Raw genomic sequence first — 15,791 nt, 5'->3', positions numbered from 1 at the left:
CTTGGACTCACCACTGCCTGGCAGAGCCACTGCTAGAAAATTAGAGGGACTCTAGCATCAGTTGGTGTTCCAGCAGGTAGAGAAGGACTTTGGTTGTTTGGAAGGTGCAAGGCCCATCTTCAAAGTTCATGAGCTACTTGTGAAGGGCTTTAAGCTGGAAGAAGGGAGATTTAGACTGAAATTATTTCCAGTGAGAGTGGTAAGACATCAGAACAGGTTACCCAGGGGCATTGTGGATGCCCCCTCCCTTAAGGTGTTCAAGGTCAGGTTGGATGAGGCCTTGAGCAACCTGGTCTTGTGGGAGGTGTCCCTGCCCATGGCAGGGGGGTTGGAACTGGATGATCTTGAAGGTCCCTTCCAACTCAAGCCATTCTAGGATTCCATGTTACGAAGTTTCTGTACTGGAGGTCCCAATGAAATTGCTCCACCTAAACCCAACATCAGCCTGGCTTAGCTGTTTCCTGATTGATTGACTTCTTTCCCTTTTACACTGAAGATTTTGCCCTGACAGCCTCTGCATCACCTTGGTGCCTGCTTCATCCACACTGCACATTACCCAGCCCCAGGGTTCTAGGAAGTCTGTTAGCAGAGTGGCATCAGTGGTGAGCTGCCTGGTCACCACCTGCAAGCCTCCTGGCACAGCTGTAGGCAGTCCCTTTGAAAATCCTGTGTTCTGCTGGGCCTGTGCAGGTTCATTCATGTTGCAGGTTGCTCTTCCTCTGTTCATGGCTGCTTTCTGTTCTTCATCCACCAGCAGTCAGAGACACCTCTGTCTGTGGAAGAGCCAATCAGCCAAAACCTCCTCCTCTCTCAGAGTTTCTTTATCAGAGCAGATGCAACCATTCTGGCCTTGGCTGTGCAAGCTCAGCTATGGCTAAGCAACAGGAAGAGTCTTTCTAAAGTCTGCCATCGAGCTGCTTCATGATCTGCAAGGCTTTTACCTAAGGGTCTCTCGGATGGGATGTTCAGCTGTTGAATGGCCTTTAGAGGCAGAGCTGAATCCTACTGAACTTAGGGGACTTCTACAGAACAGTTGTCTGTCAAGGAAAAACAACTTCTCTGAGCCAAACCAGTCCCAGCATAGCTGGGAGGAAGTCACACTGGTTGTGAAATTGTGCCTGGGGTTCCAGGGTTGGAAGCCTGTGACTCCAAAAGGAGAAGGCCAATTTGTCCCTGCACTAACCTGTGTGGTACAATTTCCATTTGTGTTTTCCTTGCCCTCCTTCTTGGGTTCCTAACCCTTTGTTGCTCTGGGAATACCATTTCCATTAAAAACTCCAGTGACTGATTTCTTCTTTTTGCTGCCTGCCCTTTAGCAACAGGACTAATCAGTGATGCCAAGGTGGTGGCAGGACAGAGTGTCTCAGTATTCAGATTTCCCAAAGGCAGTAGGCTTGATGTGATTTTTAATGAGATTGATGTTGTCTTCTTGCTGCTTTTATCTCCTCATTGAATCCATACCTGAAAAAATGGACAAGAATAAGCTCTGTGCTCCTAGCAGTGGCTCTGCAGACCACTCCAGCTCCAGAGATGGGCTTTGACAGACCTCATGACCATCACATTGGCCAAGTTTGCTGTCACAGCACATGCATCTCACTGTCAACTGGTGCTGTACCTTCTCACCTGCAGGTGGACATTTGGGCCTTCATTGCAAAATCCTGATGAGGACATTGCAAGCCAGCAGGGTTACTCCTGCAGAGTTGTGAGCAGATGCTGCCCACATGTGCTGTCCTCTGTGTGTTAGAACATGTACTGAGGACTAATGGAGTGACAAGGCTGTGTCACTGATGGCCTGGGTTTTACAGCTTCTGGAGACCTGCTTGGCTTGGCTTGATGTAGACTGCAGAGCACCAGCAAGTCTTGCAATGAACCCTGTGCTGCAGTGTGTGGTGCACAGCACCACGAATGTCTGTCAGGAGGAGTTTGCCATGGTGCTGCCCCACGCATTGTGGTGCTGGAGATGCTGTGCTGGCTTTCCCGTCTCCAGCGGTGAGAGCCTGGGTGCACTGTCAGCAGCAGGAGCTGGAAGGCAGTGTTCACTGATGCATGCTTCCAGTGAAGCTCACTGCTTTTCCACAGTGATTCATTTGGACTTGCACTCATGAGAACCAGCACCTGCTTCCTCCACAGCTTGCTCCCTTCTCCAGGTGTGTTCTGCTCAGTAGGCACCAGGGCTGTGAGGGCCACTTTGTTCACTTGGCACCTGGTAGATGAGGGCAGATGTCCTTCTCATTGTGAGTGTTGTTCCTTTTTCTGTTTGCAAGTTGTTGCAGGTCTGAGTTCCCTTTTCTGCTTTCCAGGTCCCGTTGTGACTCACGACATTAGCAGCTACCACACCATGTTTCTGCTGGCCATTCTGGGAGGGATGGCTCTCATTCTTCTGGTCTTGCTCTGTCTGCTTCTGTATTACTGCAGGTAAGATTTGGTGGGGAGACACTGGAACAGGTTAACCAAGAGAGGCTGTGGATGCCCACTCCCTGGAGGTGTTCAGGGCCAGGTTGGATGAAGCCTTGAGCAAGATGGGTTAGTGGAAGATGTTGCTCCCCATGTCAGGGGGTTGGAACTGGATGATCTTGAAGATCTCTTCCAACCCATTCTGTGAATTATGGATAAGTGTTTATTCATGGGTGGGTTTGTGTTTGCCTTCCCCAGACATTTGCTCCAGTTTGCAGTTGGTGCTTCAGATACTTCCCCACTGACATGAGGTCTTCTTTCATTCTATCTTTGCTGCTGGGATGAGCTTTTAGTTGTTGGGTTATGGAGTAAGAGTTCAAATCCCCCAGTCACTGCTTAAACATCTCCCAGCAAGACACCCCTTGCTCTCGCTCCTGCCCATCACCACTGTGTAACTTCTTCTGTTGCTCCCTTTTCTAGAAGAAAATGCTTAAGACCACGTCAGCACCATAAGAAGCTGCAGCTCTCCACAGCCCTGGACACATCCAAGAAGGACCAGGCCACCTCCATGTCCCACATCAACCTGATCTTCTCGCGCCGCGAGTCGGAGTTCCCCGGCGGGTTGTCGGTGGCTAGCAACGGCCACGCCGACAGCTCGGGGGCCAAGGAGCTGCTGGGTGCTGTCCACATGGAGATGGTGTCACCCGGCGGGGAGGCAGACATGCACACGCCCATGCTCAAACACTCCTTCAGCACCTCCCAGGAGTTCAGCTCCCGAGAGGAGCTGCTGTCCGACAAGGAGAAGGACAAGAGCAGGATGTCCCTGGAGGAGCTGACGCCCCGCGGGTCGCTGCGGAAGGACTACCACCAGTCGGCAGACAGCTTCCCTCTCCAGATGAGGAAATCCGCCGAGGCGGCCGAGGGCTACGAGTCCCCTGGCAAAGAGGAGTACAGGAGAAGTTACAACGCGATGCTGTCCCAGCCCTTGTTTGAGAAGCAGGAGAGGGAGATCCAGGTGTCGATGAACCACATTGCCACGGGCAGCAAGTACAACGTGCAGGAGCAGATGTACCCCCCGCCCGCGGCCCCTGAGAAGGAGCTGCTGGACTGCAGGCCTGCTGACTGCTTGATGTCTCGCTCGGTGGATCACCTGGAAAGGCCGACCTCCTTCCCGCGGCCGGGCCAGCTGATCTGCTGCAATTCCGTTGACCAGGTCAACGACAGCATTTACAGGAAGGTGTTGCCTGCCTTGGTCATCCCGGGCCACTACGTGAAGCTGCCGGGAGAACACCCTTTTGTTAGCCAGCCCCTGGTCGTGCCGGCTGACCAGCAGATTGACATAGAAAGACTTCAGGCTGAGCTTCCTAACTCTCACGCCCGGCTTTTCGCGCACCCCCCCCAGCAGCTGCAGCCCCAACAGTTGGCGTCCCAAGCAATATCTCAGCAGCACCTGCAGGACGCGGGTGCGGCCGAGTGGAGCCAGCAGAACGCTTCCATGTCGGAGTCCATCTCCATCCCTGCCTCTCTTAACGACGCGTCCCTGGCTCAGATGAACAGCGAGGTGCAGCTCCTGACGGAGAAGGCTCTGATGGAGCTGGGAGGAGGGAAGCCGCTGCCCCATCCCCGGGCGTGGTTCGTTTCTCTCGACGGGCGCTCGAACGCTCACGTCAGACATTCCTACATCGACCTCCAAAGAGCCGGCAGGAACGGGAGCAACGACGCCAGCTTGGACTCCGGCGTGGACATGAACGAGCCCAAGTGCGGCCGGAAGGGGAGAGGAGATCAGCTGCCCGTGGCCCCGGGCCAGGCGGCGGCAGCGGCAGCGGCGGAGCTGCAGCAGCGGGAGCGGCAGGGCGCAGCCTACACGCAGCTGGTGTACCTGGATGACACCGAGCAGAGCGGCAGCGAGTGCGGCACCGCCGGCTGCAGCCCCGAGGACAATGCCCTGCGCTGCCTGCTGGAGGGCGGCGGCGGCAAGAGGAGCGGCGTGCAGCTGCCCAGCCTCCAGGAGGAGAGCAGAACTGTGGATACCAAACCAGAGCCATTAACTAGTCCCGAACGTGGAACCTCCGTTCAAGACGAGGAGGAGGAGGATGAGGAGGATGAGGAAGATGACCAAGGTGAAGATAAGAAGAGCCCTTGGCAGAAACGAGAGGAGAGGCCGCTAATGACTTTCAATCTAAAGTGAGCGGTTGTGAAAATCCACCCTTCAGTGGAGTATCAAATTGCCAAATATTCTTTCTGTGGAAGTGCTTGAGTTTTATTGCTTCTTTTTAATGATTTTGGGGTTTTTATGTTTGGTTTTGGTTCGGTTGTTGTCGTTGTGGAGAGAAAAGAGCAAACAAACTGTGGTGAGCAAGGAGCAACGTTTGAGAGAACTTCAGTGCATTACTGTGTAAATGTTAGAGAAGAATTAAAATCATTCCTCTTGACCCCACGGCTGCCCCCAGGCAGCCAGCTGAGCAAAGAGTGTGATTGTGATTCCATATACTTGATCTTGGTCATCCAGGACCTTCTTTTGGTTGCTTTATGACCTCAATCTCCTGATGAATTAGGGAGCTGGTGAAGCTTTTGGGTTTGTTTGGTTTTGTTTTGTAGGCCACTTTTTCTGTCGATAATGCTACTGGAAAAGTACCTGAGAAAACCACATGCCTGTCCCAGATTACGGGATCCCAGAATGGGTTGGGTTGGAAGGGACCTCCGAAGGTCGTGCAGTCCAGCCCCGCTATCTCAGGTTGCTTGTGCATTATCTGGAGCAAAGGCTATGCATTGCTGCTTTATTTTTTAGGAAGATTTTGCTTCTGTTATGCTTTTTGTTTTTCCTTTCCTCCATTTTACAACTTGGTTGTGAGCATTTTCTGTCCTTTGATTCTAAACTACTCAGCAATTTCTTTTCGTGTGAAGCTGCAGGAAACTTGAGTAGCATTCCCTTAGCATTGAAGCCTTTTGATGAAACCAAACTGAACTTTGTCTCCACTTCAAAGATTTCCTCCAATTCTGGTCCCCTTTACTCAAAGTGCCTTTTTTACAGTGAAAAATGAACAGTCCCTCCTTTTGCTAACCCGTTTTCATCGGGATTTTATAAACTCCTGAACTTCTCTACCTTCTTCTTTTTTATTTTGGTCCTTTTTCTTTTGAAAGCTGCATGCCAAGAGTCCCATTTTGTGCTGAGCATTCCTCATTTCAGTGTATTCCGTAGCTATCCTGTATGTGGTGGAGTTCTGTTTAGCCAGGATTAGACTTTAGGAGAGACATTTTAAAGGGCCCAGAGTAGCCAAGAAGATAGTTTTCATTGACTGTATATATTGCTAGTTTCCTCTGGAATCAGGAGCTGACCATGCTCATATAAAATGGACTACAGGCCGAGCAAGTGGACTTGAATGTGTCTAGGGAAAAAAAATTGGGGAAGAAAAAGAGAGAGAGAGAGAGAAAAAAAAGGATTAACCCCCCCCCCCACCCCCCCCAAACCCTGTACTATCCAAAAGTGCCAGAATGACTCTTCTGTGCTTTCTCCATACAGAGCTGCTTGGTTATCCAAAAATTATAACTAAAAATAAACTGGAAAAAAACAAAACAAAAAAAAAAAGAGCATTGTGGGGTTGTTGACTCTGGTTGGTGATGATCACATGTGGTTGGTGCTGTTTCAGCAGCAGAGCGCCTTGGGTTCGCTTCTGCTCCGCGTGCTTGTGCCGGCGGCACTCACTGACACGTTGGCCTGCAGGTCTCATCAGCTACATCTGAGTGTCTGAGGCCGGGCTGGGAGAGTTGGGGCTGTCCAGCCTGCAGAAGAGAAGGCTCCAGGGAGACCTTAGAGCTGCATTTCAATATCTGAAGGGGACCTAGAGGAAGGGTGGGGAGGGGCTGTTCAGAAGGGCCTGTGGGGATAGGACGAGGAGCAATGGTTTGAAACTGGGGCAGGGCAGGTTTAGCTTGGACATCAGGAGGGAGTTCTGCACAGTGAGGGTGGGGAGGGACTGGAACAGGTTGCCCAGGGATGTGGTTGAGGCCCCATTCCTGGAGACATTCACGTTCAGGCTTGATGTGGCCCTGGGCAGCCTGATCTATTTGGAGGTGTCCCTGCTTGAGTGCAGGGGGGTGGGACAAGATGACCTTTGAGGGTCCTTTCTAACCCAGAGCAATCTGTGGGCTTCACTCAACATTGGAATTTAGGCCCCTTTTCAGAAGGGCATCCTCCCTATCTTGATGAACTTGTCACTAATTATCACTGAAGGCTTTGGAAAGGAAACCCTGGTGCCACCAAAATGCTCTGTGGAGCCAGCTGTCCTGTGGGACCTGTCTTCTGAGATGTCTGTGGGTCCTTGGGCTCACTGCACACTTCCCACTTGAAGTGTGTCCATCCAAAGGAGAAGAAGAGGTTGAGCCCCACTCTTGTGGGATCCTGGGTACCCTCTCAGTTTATCATGTCCCATTCAGCTCTTTGTGTGCATCATTAGCAGCAGTTGTGCTTCAGGAAGCCCGTGGTTGTGTGGTGTCCCAAGTGAGCAGAGAAGGTGAGAGGTTGCCCCTGTTAGTGGGGCACTGAGCTCTGACTCACTGTATTTATCAGCAGATGCCAAGAGTGTTTTAGGAGGCCACTGTTGTCATTTCTTACTGAGGAGCTTACCTGGGGTTCTGGGCTTTTGTCCATTCCCAGTTTCCAGGCCAGTGCCCCTCTCTTCCCCAAGGCCACATCACCTCAGGTTTGCTTTGATCCATGTTTGGAAGTGGCACATGGGGAGAAAGAAAAGTAAAATCTTATTTGTGAGGGTGCTGGGGCCCTGGAGCAGGCTGCCTAGGGAGGGTGTGCAGTCTCTTTCAAAACTCACCTGGACATGTTCCAGTGTGACCTGCTCTGGCAGGGGGGTAGGACTCAATGATCTCTCGAGGTCCCTTCCAACTCCTCCTATTCTGTGGTGTGTGGAGTGCACTGCCTGTTGAAATCCCCCATGAGCAGTAAGTTGCTTCTGACTCATTGCATCTCCTCCAGCTCCTGTCCCCTTCTGTTTGGGAATCTTGCTGAGCTGGCTTTGGGTTGCTCGTTGCCAGTCTCTGCAAGGGCACTGAACAGAAAAGTACATCTGGCAAGGGGCAGAATTGATCAGCTGGCAGGCAGTGCTGGCAGCACAGCATCCCTCATTGATCAGGAATCAGCAAGGAAAGGCCCTGGTTAAAACTCCCACATGCTGCAATTGCTGCGCTCTTTAATTTTCATCTTTCTCTTGTATTCAATCTGTCCTCTATAATTACATTCATCCTCAGGCTCCTCTACAAAGCTTCCATCATTACTGCCTTGTAAAGTTGCCATTAAATGGCAGTGGTTTGTTGCATTAGCTGTGTTTGGTTTGTGTTGAGAGGACAGAGGCTGATGGTTTGCTGGTTTGTGGAGCCAATCCAGCAGATCCCTTTGGACAAACACAAGATGAGTGTTTTGCAGACCTTAAAGTGGCCTTTTTGAAACTCCTGTGCTACCACCTGCCAGAGACCAGTTGGATTTTGCAGGGTGTTTTGTGAGTCCAGAGGAGTCCACAAAGATAATTCAAGGCTGCAGCACCTCTGCTGTGAGGACAGGCTGAGGGAGCTGCAGTTGTTCAGCCTGGAGAAGAGAAGGCTCCAGGGGGACCTTAGAGCTAACTTCCAGTACCTAAAGGGATCCTACAGGAAGGCTGCAGAGAGACTTTTCCTGAGGGTGTCTAGAGACAGGACAAGGGGGAATGGTTTGAAGCTGAGGCAGAGCAGGGTTAGACTGGATCTGGGGAAGAAATTCCTCAGTAGGAGGGCGGTGAGAGTCTGGAATAGGCTGCCCAGGGAGGCTGTGGCTGCCTCCTCCCTGGGGGTGTTGAAGGCCAGGCTGGATGAGGCCTTGAGCAGCTGAGTCTAGCTGAGAGGTGTCCCTGCCCATGGTGGGGAGGTTGGAGGAGATGAGCTCTGAGGTCCCTTCCAACCTGAGCCATTCTAGGATATATGGTTTGTGAAATGCAGTTCTCAGTGTCTCCAACACACCTGAGCCACACATGGAATGAAAGTTGAACAGAGCAAAGGTTTTGCATAATTCCTGCCCTTTGGGTCTCTAGCATTTGGGATTCCTAAAGCTGGGTCCTTGCCACCTGGTGGTGGCTGCTTCTCTCTACATATTGTGTGTAAAGACCTTCAGCTGTGTGTTTCAACCCCCTGATTCCACCTTCAGCTTTGTGCCAGGCAAACACCAGTGAGACAAACAATGGAGCCCTTCAATGACATTTGAGCAAAGCTGCTTTGAGGGGAGGCTGAGGCTGCAGATAAGGGAAGACTTCTGCACCAAAAGGGTTCTCAAACATTGGAACAGGCTGTCCTGGGCAGAGGTGGAGTCATGATCCCTGGAGGTGTTTAAGCAGCCTGTGGACCTGGCACTTTAGGACATGGTTTAGTAGTGACCTTGCAAGTGCTGGATTGAAGCTTGGAGTGGATGATCTTGAAGGTCTCTTCTAACCAAAGATGCCCTGTGACTCTGAGGTGTTGGTGAGGGTAAGCCTTCCCGGCCTGTCTTTGTGTGTCTGACATGAGCTCTGCCTTGACTATCACACCCCCTGACCCTCCATGAGATGACACAAGGGTGAGGGGAGCAGAACACGGTAACCATCTTCCTCCATGTGAGGAGGGCTTTTCTTCTGAGAGCTGGACTGCTCCTGAGTCCCTCAAATCCAGCCAGCTGTGTGTGCACAGGTACTTACAGGCAGGAGTATAAGACAGAAGCTGATGCAGATGCTGCTCTCAGCATTCCCACAGCCAGCAGTGCCAAAGGAAAGGTCACTCACCAGGGCTGACTGGAAGAACCAGCCCAGGAGCTCATAAAGGTTTCTATTAATTAACTTAATTGTCCTCGTGGGCATTGCAGGTCAAAGCCGTGCTTGATGCTGTTCCTGCTGTGCCTATTCCTTGGGATTTATTCAGACTTGCCTAGACCTGATGTCTGTACTTTGTGATTTAAATTGAAGCCATTTACAATCATTGCAACATTTGACGGAGGCTTTTCCTTGGCAGAAAGCTGTAAAGTTCTGTCAAAACACCCCCAGAATTGCCTAGAAAGGGAAGAGTTAGAGCCTGAGTTCATCTTCATGGACAAGTCCTGAGCCTGTACTCAAGGGGGCTCAAAGCCTCTTAGAAGGTTGCTCCTGCTCTGAGCTGGAGCAGAGCTGGTTCTGCTCAGTGCTGACACTGTCCAGCTCAGGCTCTGCTCAGCAAGACACCTCCTGCAGCTCAGGGCAGGTTGTCACAGCCAGGCACTGCTGCTAGCCGGGAGATCAGTGGTGGTTTGAGTTACTGCCAAGGGTTTCATGCAGACCAAAGGCACTGCTAAACCCTGTGCCCCATTTTGGGGTGCAGAAAGGCAGAGGTGGCACCTGCAGGGAGAAGTGGACAGGACAAGCAGCCTTAAACTGACCAACAAGGGATTGCATCCTATGGACATCTTCAGGATCAAGCTGCAGGATCACCAGGGTTAAGCCTCTTTGTCAATGGCTGATGTCCCTGGAGGACTCTGTCCCTTTTGCCCTAGATCCTGATCCATGAGTTCCTGAATCCAGTTCCCATCTGCTGCTGAGTCCAGTCTGGGACTTCTGCCTCAGCATCGCTGGTGATGGTGACCAACTGCCCTCAGGGGTCGCGTTCCATACTGGTTTGTGTCTCTCTGTCTCATTTTGTTGTTGTTTCATTAACATTCCCTTATTCCCCTTCTCTTCCCTTTGGGAAGGGAGAGGGGCTCATGGAAAGCCTGTGTCATTCATTAGTGCTTAACCCTTGACATGGGCGCAGGTTAGTTTGGTGTTGTCACAGCAGACCCATGACTGCATCTGGTGTGGCGAGCCGAGGAGAGACGGAACCTGGATAGAGAGGTAGGATGTGGAAAGCTGGGATCCCAGGAAGCTGGGATTTATAGGTGCCCCTGACACCAGTGTGTTCCTGGGGGGCTGACACTGGCGGGAGCAGTGGGCAGAGCTGCAGTGTTTCCGTAACCTGCTTCCCTTCCTTCCAATCTGTTGCCATAAGCAACTGGTGGCTGTTTTGGCCACAGGTAGCAGCAAACCTGGAGTCCCTGCTAAAGCTCTAAGGAGACCTGTGACAATAACCAACCAGACAATGAATAATTCATCAAATGCTTCAGTTATTCCAACTGATTCCATGATATCCTATTTGCTGGGAAGTGTCTCCTGATTAGGCAGCCTCTTTCCCTCTGTTATCCCTCCCTTAGCTTTCCTGCTTGCTTCTTTCTCATCTTCATCCAGTAAAAGGCTTTTCTCTACATCTAGGAAGAGGAGTTTTCCATGGGTTGAATTCACACCTGCACAGGCTCTTTCCCTGGTAAGTTTAAAATGAACCATTTCTGATGGCTGTTGATGGCCTCTTGAGGCTGCTGTGTGTGGGTTGTGTCTGCATCACTCTGGTGTAGGGAGTTCCCAGACAGCCCCAGCTACCATGGCAGGTCTCGGGAGTACAGGTGCCCCTGGGCAGCCTCTTTGGGCACATCAGGTGCAGGGCTTCTGGATGTGAGGGGATCTATCAATGTCTATAAACACCTGAGGGGTGGGTGTCAGGATGAAAGGGCCAGGCTCTCTTTGGTGGTGTCCTGTGATAGGACAAGGAGCTATGGATACAAACTGGAACCCAGGAGGTTCCACCTCTAGGTTGGGAAGAAACTTGTTTGGTATGAGGGTGCTTGAGCCCTGGAGCTGGCTGCCCAGAGAAGTCATGGAGTCTCCTCTGGAGACTTTCAAGCCCCATCTGGATGTGTTCCTGTGTGACCTGCCCTGCTCTGGTGAGGGAGTTGGACTTAATGATCTCTGGAAGTCCCATCCAACTCCTACTGTCCTGTGATTCTGGTCCACTTTCTACTTGTGGTATGAGCAGAAATCGCCTGTTGCTGAAATGCACAACTCAATCTTTTTGTGGCCTTTTGACAGTCAGACCTGGAGTGCAAGCTCAGCTGTGCCTCTGAGGAGACAAACTGTGATAGCCATGAGGATATTCCTCACACAGGAGTGCAGAACAGCAGCTGTTCTGCAGGTACCTTCCTCTTGAGCCACCTTCCAGGGAGACCTGCTGGCAGTGGGACAGCAGGTGATAGCTTGCTGGGAGAGGTTCATTTTGCCTCTATCATTATCACTATGAACTGCAGGAAGAGTCAGGATCCAGGCTTCCTATCTCAGAATGGGAGAGGTTGGAAGAGACATCTGGAGATCAAGCCCAACCCCCCTGCCAAGGCAGGGTCACCTAGAGAACATCACACAGCAACACATCCAGGTGGGCTTTGAATGTCTCCAGAGATGGAGACTCCACCACCTCTCTGGGCAGCCTGTGTCAGGGCTCTGTCACCATTAAATTGCAGAAGTTCCTCCTCATGTTCAGACGAACTTCTGATGTTCCAGTCTGTGCCCCTTACCCCTTGTCCTGTCCCTGGGCACCACTGAACAAAGCCTGGTCCCATCCTCCTGCTACCCACCCTTGAAGTATTGATTGGTATTGATGAGATCCCCCCCTCAGGCTGCTCTTCTCCAGACTAACAGGCCCAAATTCCCTCAGCCTTTTCCCAACATAGAGACTTTCCAGGCCCCTCAGCATCCTTGTAGCCCTTTACTCCGTTTATCTTAATGAGGTGAGGAAAAACTGTGGTGAATGATGGAAAGTGGCTCAGCCCCCAGTTTCTGCAGCACTGATTCAGTCTAGCTGGTTAGTCACTGCCATGCTGTTCTTCACTGTCTCCTGCACATCATTCCAAGGAGGGGGAAAAATCATTAGCAGTTAGTGGGTTAACTTCACAGCAGGCTCTGGGGGCAGCTGCTCACAACTGGGGTTTGTTACTGAAAACCACTGGGCGTTGTGTCTCTGCTTGGAGTTTTCCTTTCTCTCCCACACACCCCAGCTGAATGAAGGCTTCCTTCTGAAGGTCACTTGAGAGCATGGTGACAGAGCAGACACGTCTCTCCTCTGAACTATAGCCGTGGCTTCGTGCTGGGAGGTCACACTTGGCCAGGTGTTCCTGACAGCCTCCATCAGGGCTGCAGGAGCTGGGGGCAGGCAACATGCCTGGAATCTTTTTCCCTCTCCCTGGATTCACTTGTGGAAGGACAGCAGCACCTTACCCTCACCATGCTCAGGAGAATAGAATAGAATAGACCAGGTTGGAAAAGACTTTGACATCATCAAGTCCAACCTATCACCCAACACCATCCAATCAACTAAACCATGGCACCAAGTGCCTCATCCAGTCTCTTCCTAAACACCTCCAGTGATGGTGACTCCACCACCTCCAATGGCCAATATCTCTTTCTGTGAAGAACTTCTTCCTCACATCCAGCCTAAACCTTCCCTGGTGCAGCTTGAGACTGTGTCCTCTTGTTCTGGTGCTGGTTGCCTGGGAGACGAGACCAACCCCCACCTGGCTACAACCGCCCTTCAGGGAGTTGTAGAGAGCAATAAGGTCTCCCCTGAGCCTCTCCAGGCTAAGCAACCCCAGCTCCCTCAGCCTCTCCTCCTAGTGCTCCAAACCCCTCCCCAGCTTTGTTGCCCTTCTCTGGACACGTTCCAGCAACTCAACATCTTTCCTAGACTGAGGGGCCCAGAACTGGACACAGGACTCAAGGTGCGGCCTAACCAGTGCTGAGTCCAGGGGCAGAATGACTTTCCTGCTCCTGCTGGCCACACTGTTCCTGATCCAGGCCAGGATGCCATTGGCCTTCTTGGCCACCTGGGCACACTGATGGCTCCTGTTCAGCCTACTGTTGACCAGTACCCCCAGGTCCCTCTCTGCCTGGCTGCTCTCCAGCCACTCTGACCCCAGCCTGTAGCACTGCATGGGGTTGCTGTGGCCAATGTGCAGAACTCAGCCCTTAGATGTGTTAAATCTCATGCCGTTGGACTCTGCCCATCTGTCTAGCCTGTCAAGCTCCCTCTGCAGAGCTGTCCTACCCTCTAACAGATCAACTCCTGCCCCTAGCTTGGTCTAATCTGCAAATTTACTGATGATGGGCTCAATCCTCTCATCCAGATCATCAATAAGGATATTGAACAGGATGGGGCCCAGCACTGATCCTTGGGGCACACCACTAGTGACTGGCTGCTAGCTGGATGTGGAACCATTCACCGCCACTCTCTGGGCTCAGCCCTCCAGCCAGTTCTTGACCCATTTCAGAGTGAATCTGTCCAAGCCATGAGCTGACCGCTTCTCCAGGGGTTTGCTGTGGGGGACAGTGTCAAAGGCCTTGCTGAAGTCCAGGTAGACTACATCCACAGCCTGCCCCACATCCACCAGGCAGTCACCTGATCATAGAAGGAGATCAGGTTGGTCAGGCAGGACCTGTCCTTCCTAAATCCATGCTGGCTGGGCCTGATCCCTTGGCCATCCTGTAAGTGCTGTGTGATTGCCCTCAGGATGACCTGTTCCATAATCTTGCCTGGCACTGAGGTCAGGCTGACAGGCCTGGAATTCCCTGGCTCATCCAACTGGCCCTTCTTGTGGATGGGCACCACGCTGGCCAGCTTCCAGTCATCTGGGACCTCTCCAGTGAGCCAGGACTGCTGAAAAATGATGGAGAGTGGCTTGGCCAGCTCATCTGCCAGCTCTCTCAGCACCCTAGGATGGATCCCATCCGGTCCCATGGACTTGTGGGGGATCCAAGTGGCTAAGCAGGTCTCTAAGTACTTTCTCCTGCATTACAGGTGAACTATACTGCTCCCTGGCTCCATCTGCCAGCTCAGGAGGCCAGTTGTCCTGTAGACAACCTATCCTGCTATTGAAAATTGAGGCAAAGAAGGTGTTAAGTACCTCTGCCTTTTCCTCATCTTTAGTTACAATATTACCCTCTGTGTCCACCAGGGAGTGGAGGTTGTCCTTGCCTCTCCTCTTGCCATTAATATATTTGTAGAAGGATTTTTTGTTGTCCTTCACAGCAGAGGCCAGTCTAAGCTCTAAATGGGCTTTTGCCTCTCTAATTCTCTTCCTGCATGACCTAGCAACATCCTTAAACATTCCATGGGTTGCCTCACCTTCCTTCCAGAGATGGTACACCCTCTTTTTTTCCCTTAGTTCATTTAGAAGCTCATTGCCCATCTAGGCTGGCCATCTGCCCTGGCAGCTCATCTTCTGGCACATTGGCACAGCCTGTTCCTGCGCCTTCAAGAGTTCTTCCTTGAAGTAGCTCCAGCCCTCCTGGACACCTTTGTTTTTAAGGGCTGTTTCCCAAGGTACCTTCTGAGTTAGTTCCTTGAGTAACCTGAAGTCCACCTGGAATTCCACAGTGGAGTTTTTGTTGCTGCCCCTCTTAGCTTGACTGAGTGTTGAAAACTCAATTATCTCATAGTCACTGGACCCCAGACAGCTTCCAACCACCACATCTCCCACCAGCCCTTCTCTGCTTGTAAAAAGAAGGTCAAGCAAAGCCTTACCCCTGGTAGGCTCACACAGCAGCTGTGATAAGAAGCTATCATCCATCTACTCTAAGAACCTTCTAGACTGCCTCCTCTCTGCTGTGTTAAGTTCCCAGCAGATACCAGGCAGGTTGAAGTTGCCCATAAGAACAAGGTCTGGTGATCTTGAGACAGCCTCTAGCTGCCTATAAAATAATTTTTCAGCCTCTCCATCCTGGTTGGGTGGTCTATAACAGACTCCAACCAGGATGTCTGCCCTGTTGGTCTTCCCTCTAATTCTCACCCACAGGCACTCAACCTGATCATCCTTAATCCCTAGTTCCATGGCATCTAAAGCCTCCCTGATGTACAGGGCCACCCCTCCACCCCTTCTCCCTCGCCTATGTCTCCTGAAGAGCCTGTAGCCATCAATTACAGTGCTCCAGTCATGTCAGTTGTCCCACCACATTTCTGTGATGGCAACTACATCATAACTTTGCTGCTGTAGCAAGGCTTCCAGCTCCTCTTGTTTGTTGCCCATTCTTTGTGCATTAGTGTACACGCACTTCAGCTGAGGGGTTTCACCCCTGACTCCAGATTACCACCCCCAGACTCCTGTCTGGGGGGGACTGGTTTCAGCCCCTTCCCCCTTCAAATCTAGTTTAAAGCCCTGTCAATGAGCCCTGCCAACTCCCTTCCTAGAACCCTTTTCCCTCTGTGGGATAGGCTGTTCTCATGTGCTAGGATTTTTCTCCCCCTCTGGGATGGATGTCCTCCATCTCTTGCTAGCGGGCCTGGTGCTATAGAAAGTTCCCCAAGATCAAAAACCCCAAAATTCTGTTGGTGGCACCAGCCCCTGAGCCACTTGTTAATGACACCTGCTGTCCTGTTCCTTTCAGTATTCCTTCCTGCAACTAAGGGTATTGATTTTGAAAAAATTACCTGTGCCCCTGACCCCTCAGCCACTTTTCTCAGAGCCTCAAAGTCCTTTTTGATTGCCTTTGGACCTCTGGTTTCAGCCT

At 51.6% G+C, this 15,791-nt stretch overlaps 1 protein-coding gene across 2 annotated transcripts in view; it reads left to right on the top strand.

Moving 5' to 3' along the window:
* The window catches only part of FAM171A1 (family with sequence similarity 171 member A1), a 79,204-nt gene extending 73,394 nt beyond the window's left edge, over positions 1 to 5,810 (top strand). For both annotated transcript variants that reach the window (XM_054161052.1, XM_054161051.1), the window contains 2 exons: positions 2,301 to 2,415; positions 2,875 to 5,810. In XM_054161052.1, the coding sequence (XP_054017027.1) occupies positions 2,301 to 2,415; positions 2,875 to 4,582 (1,823 nt within the window). In that variant the 3' untranslated portion in view covers positions 4,583 to 5,810. The remainder of the gene's footprint in view (positions 1 to 2,300; positions 2,416 to 2,874) is intronic.
* Positions 5,811 to 15,791: the final 9,981 nt, after the last annotated feature.

This window comes from Dryobates pubescens, chromosome 4 (genome assembly GCF_014839835.1).
Source record: "Dryobates pubescens isolate bDryPub1 chromosome 4, bDryPub1.pri, whole genome shotgun sequence".
Lineage (NCBI taxonomy): Eukaryota > Metazoa > Chordata > Aves > Piciformes > Picidae > Dryobates > Dryobates pubescens.
The sequence above is the reverse complement of the archived record's forward strand: the minus strand, read 5'-3'. Positions and strand labels throughout refer to the sequence as shown.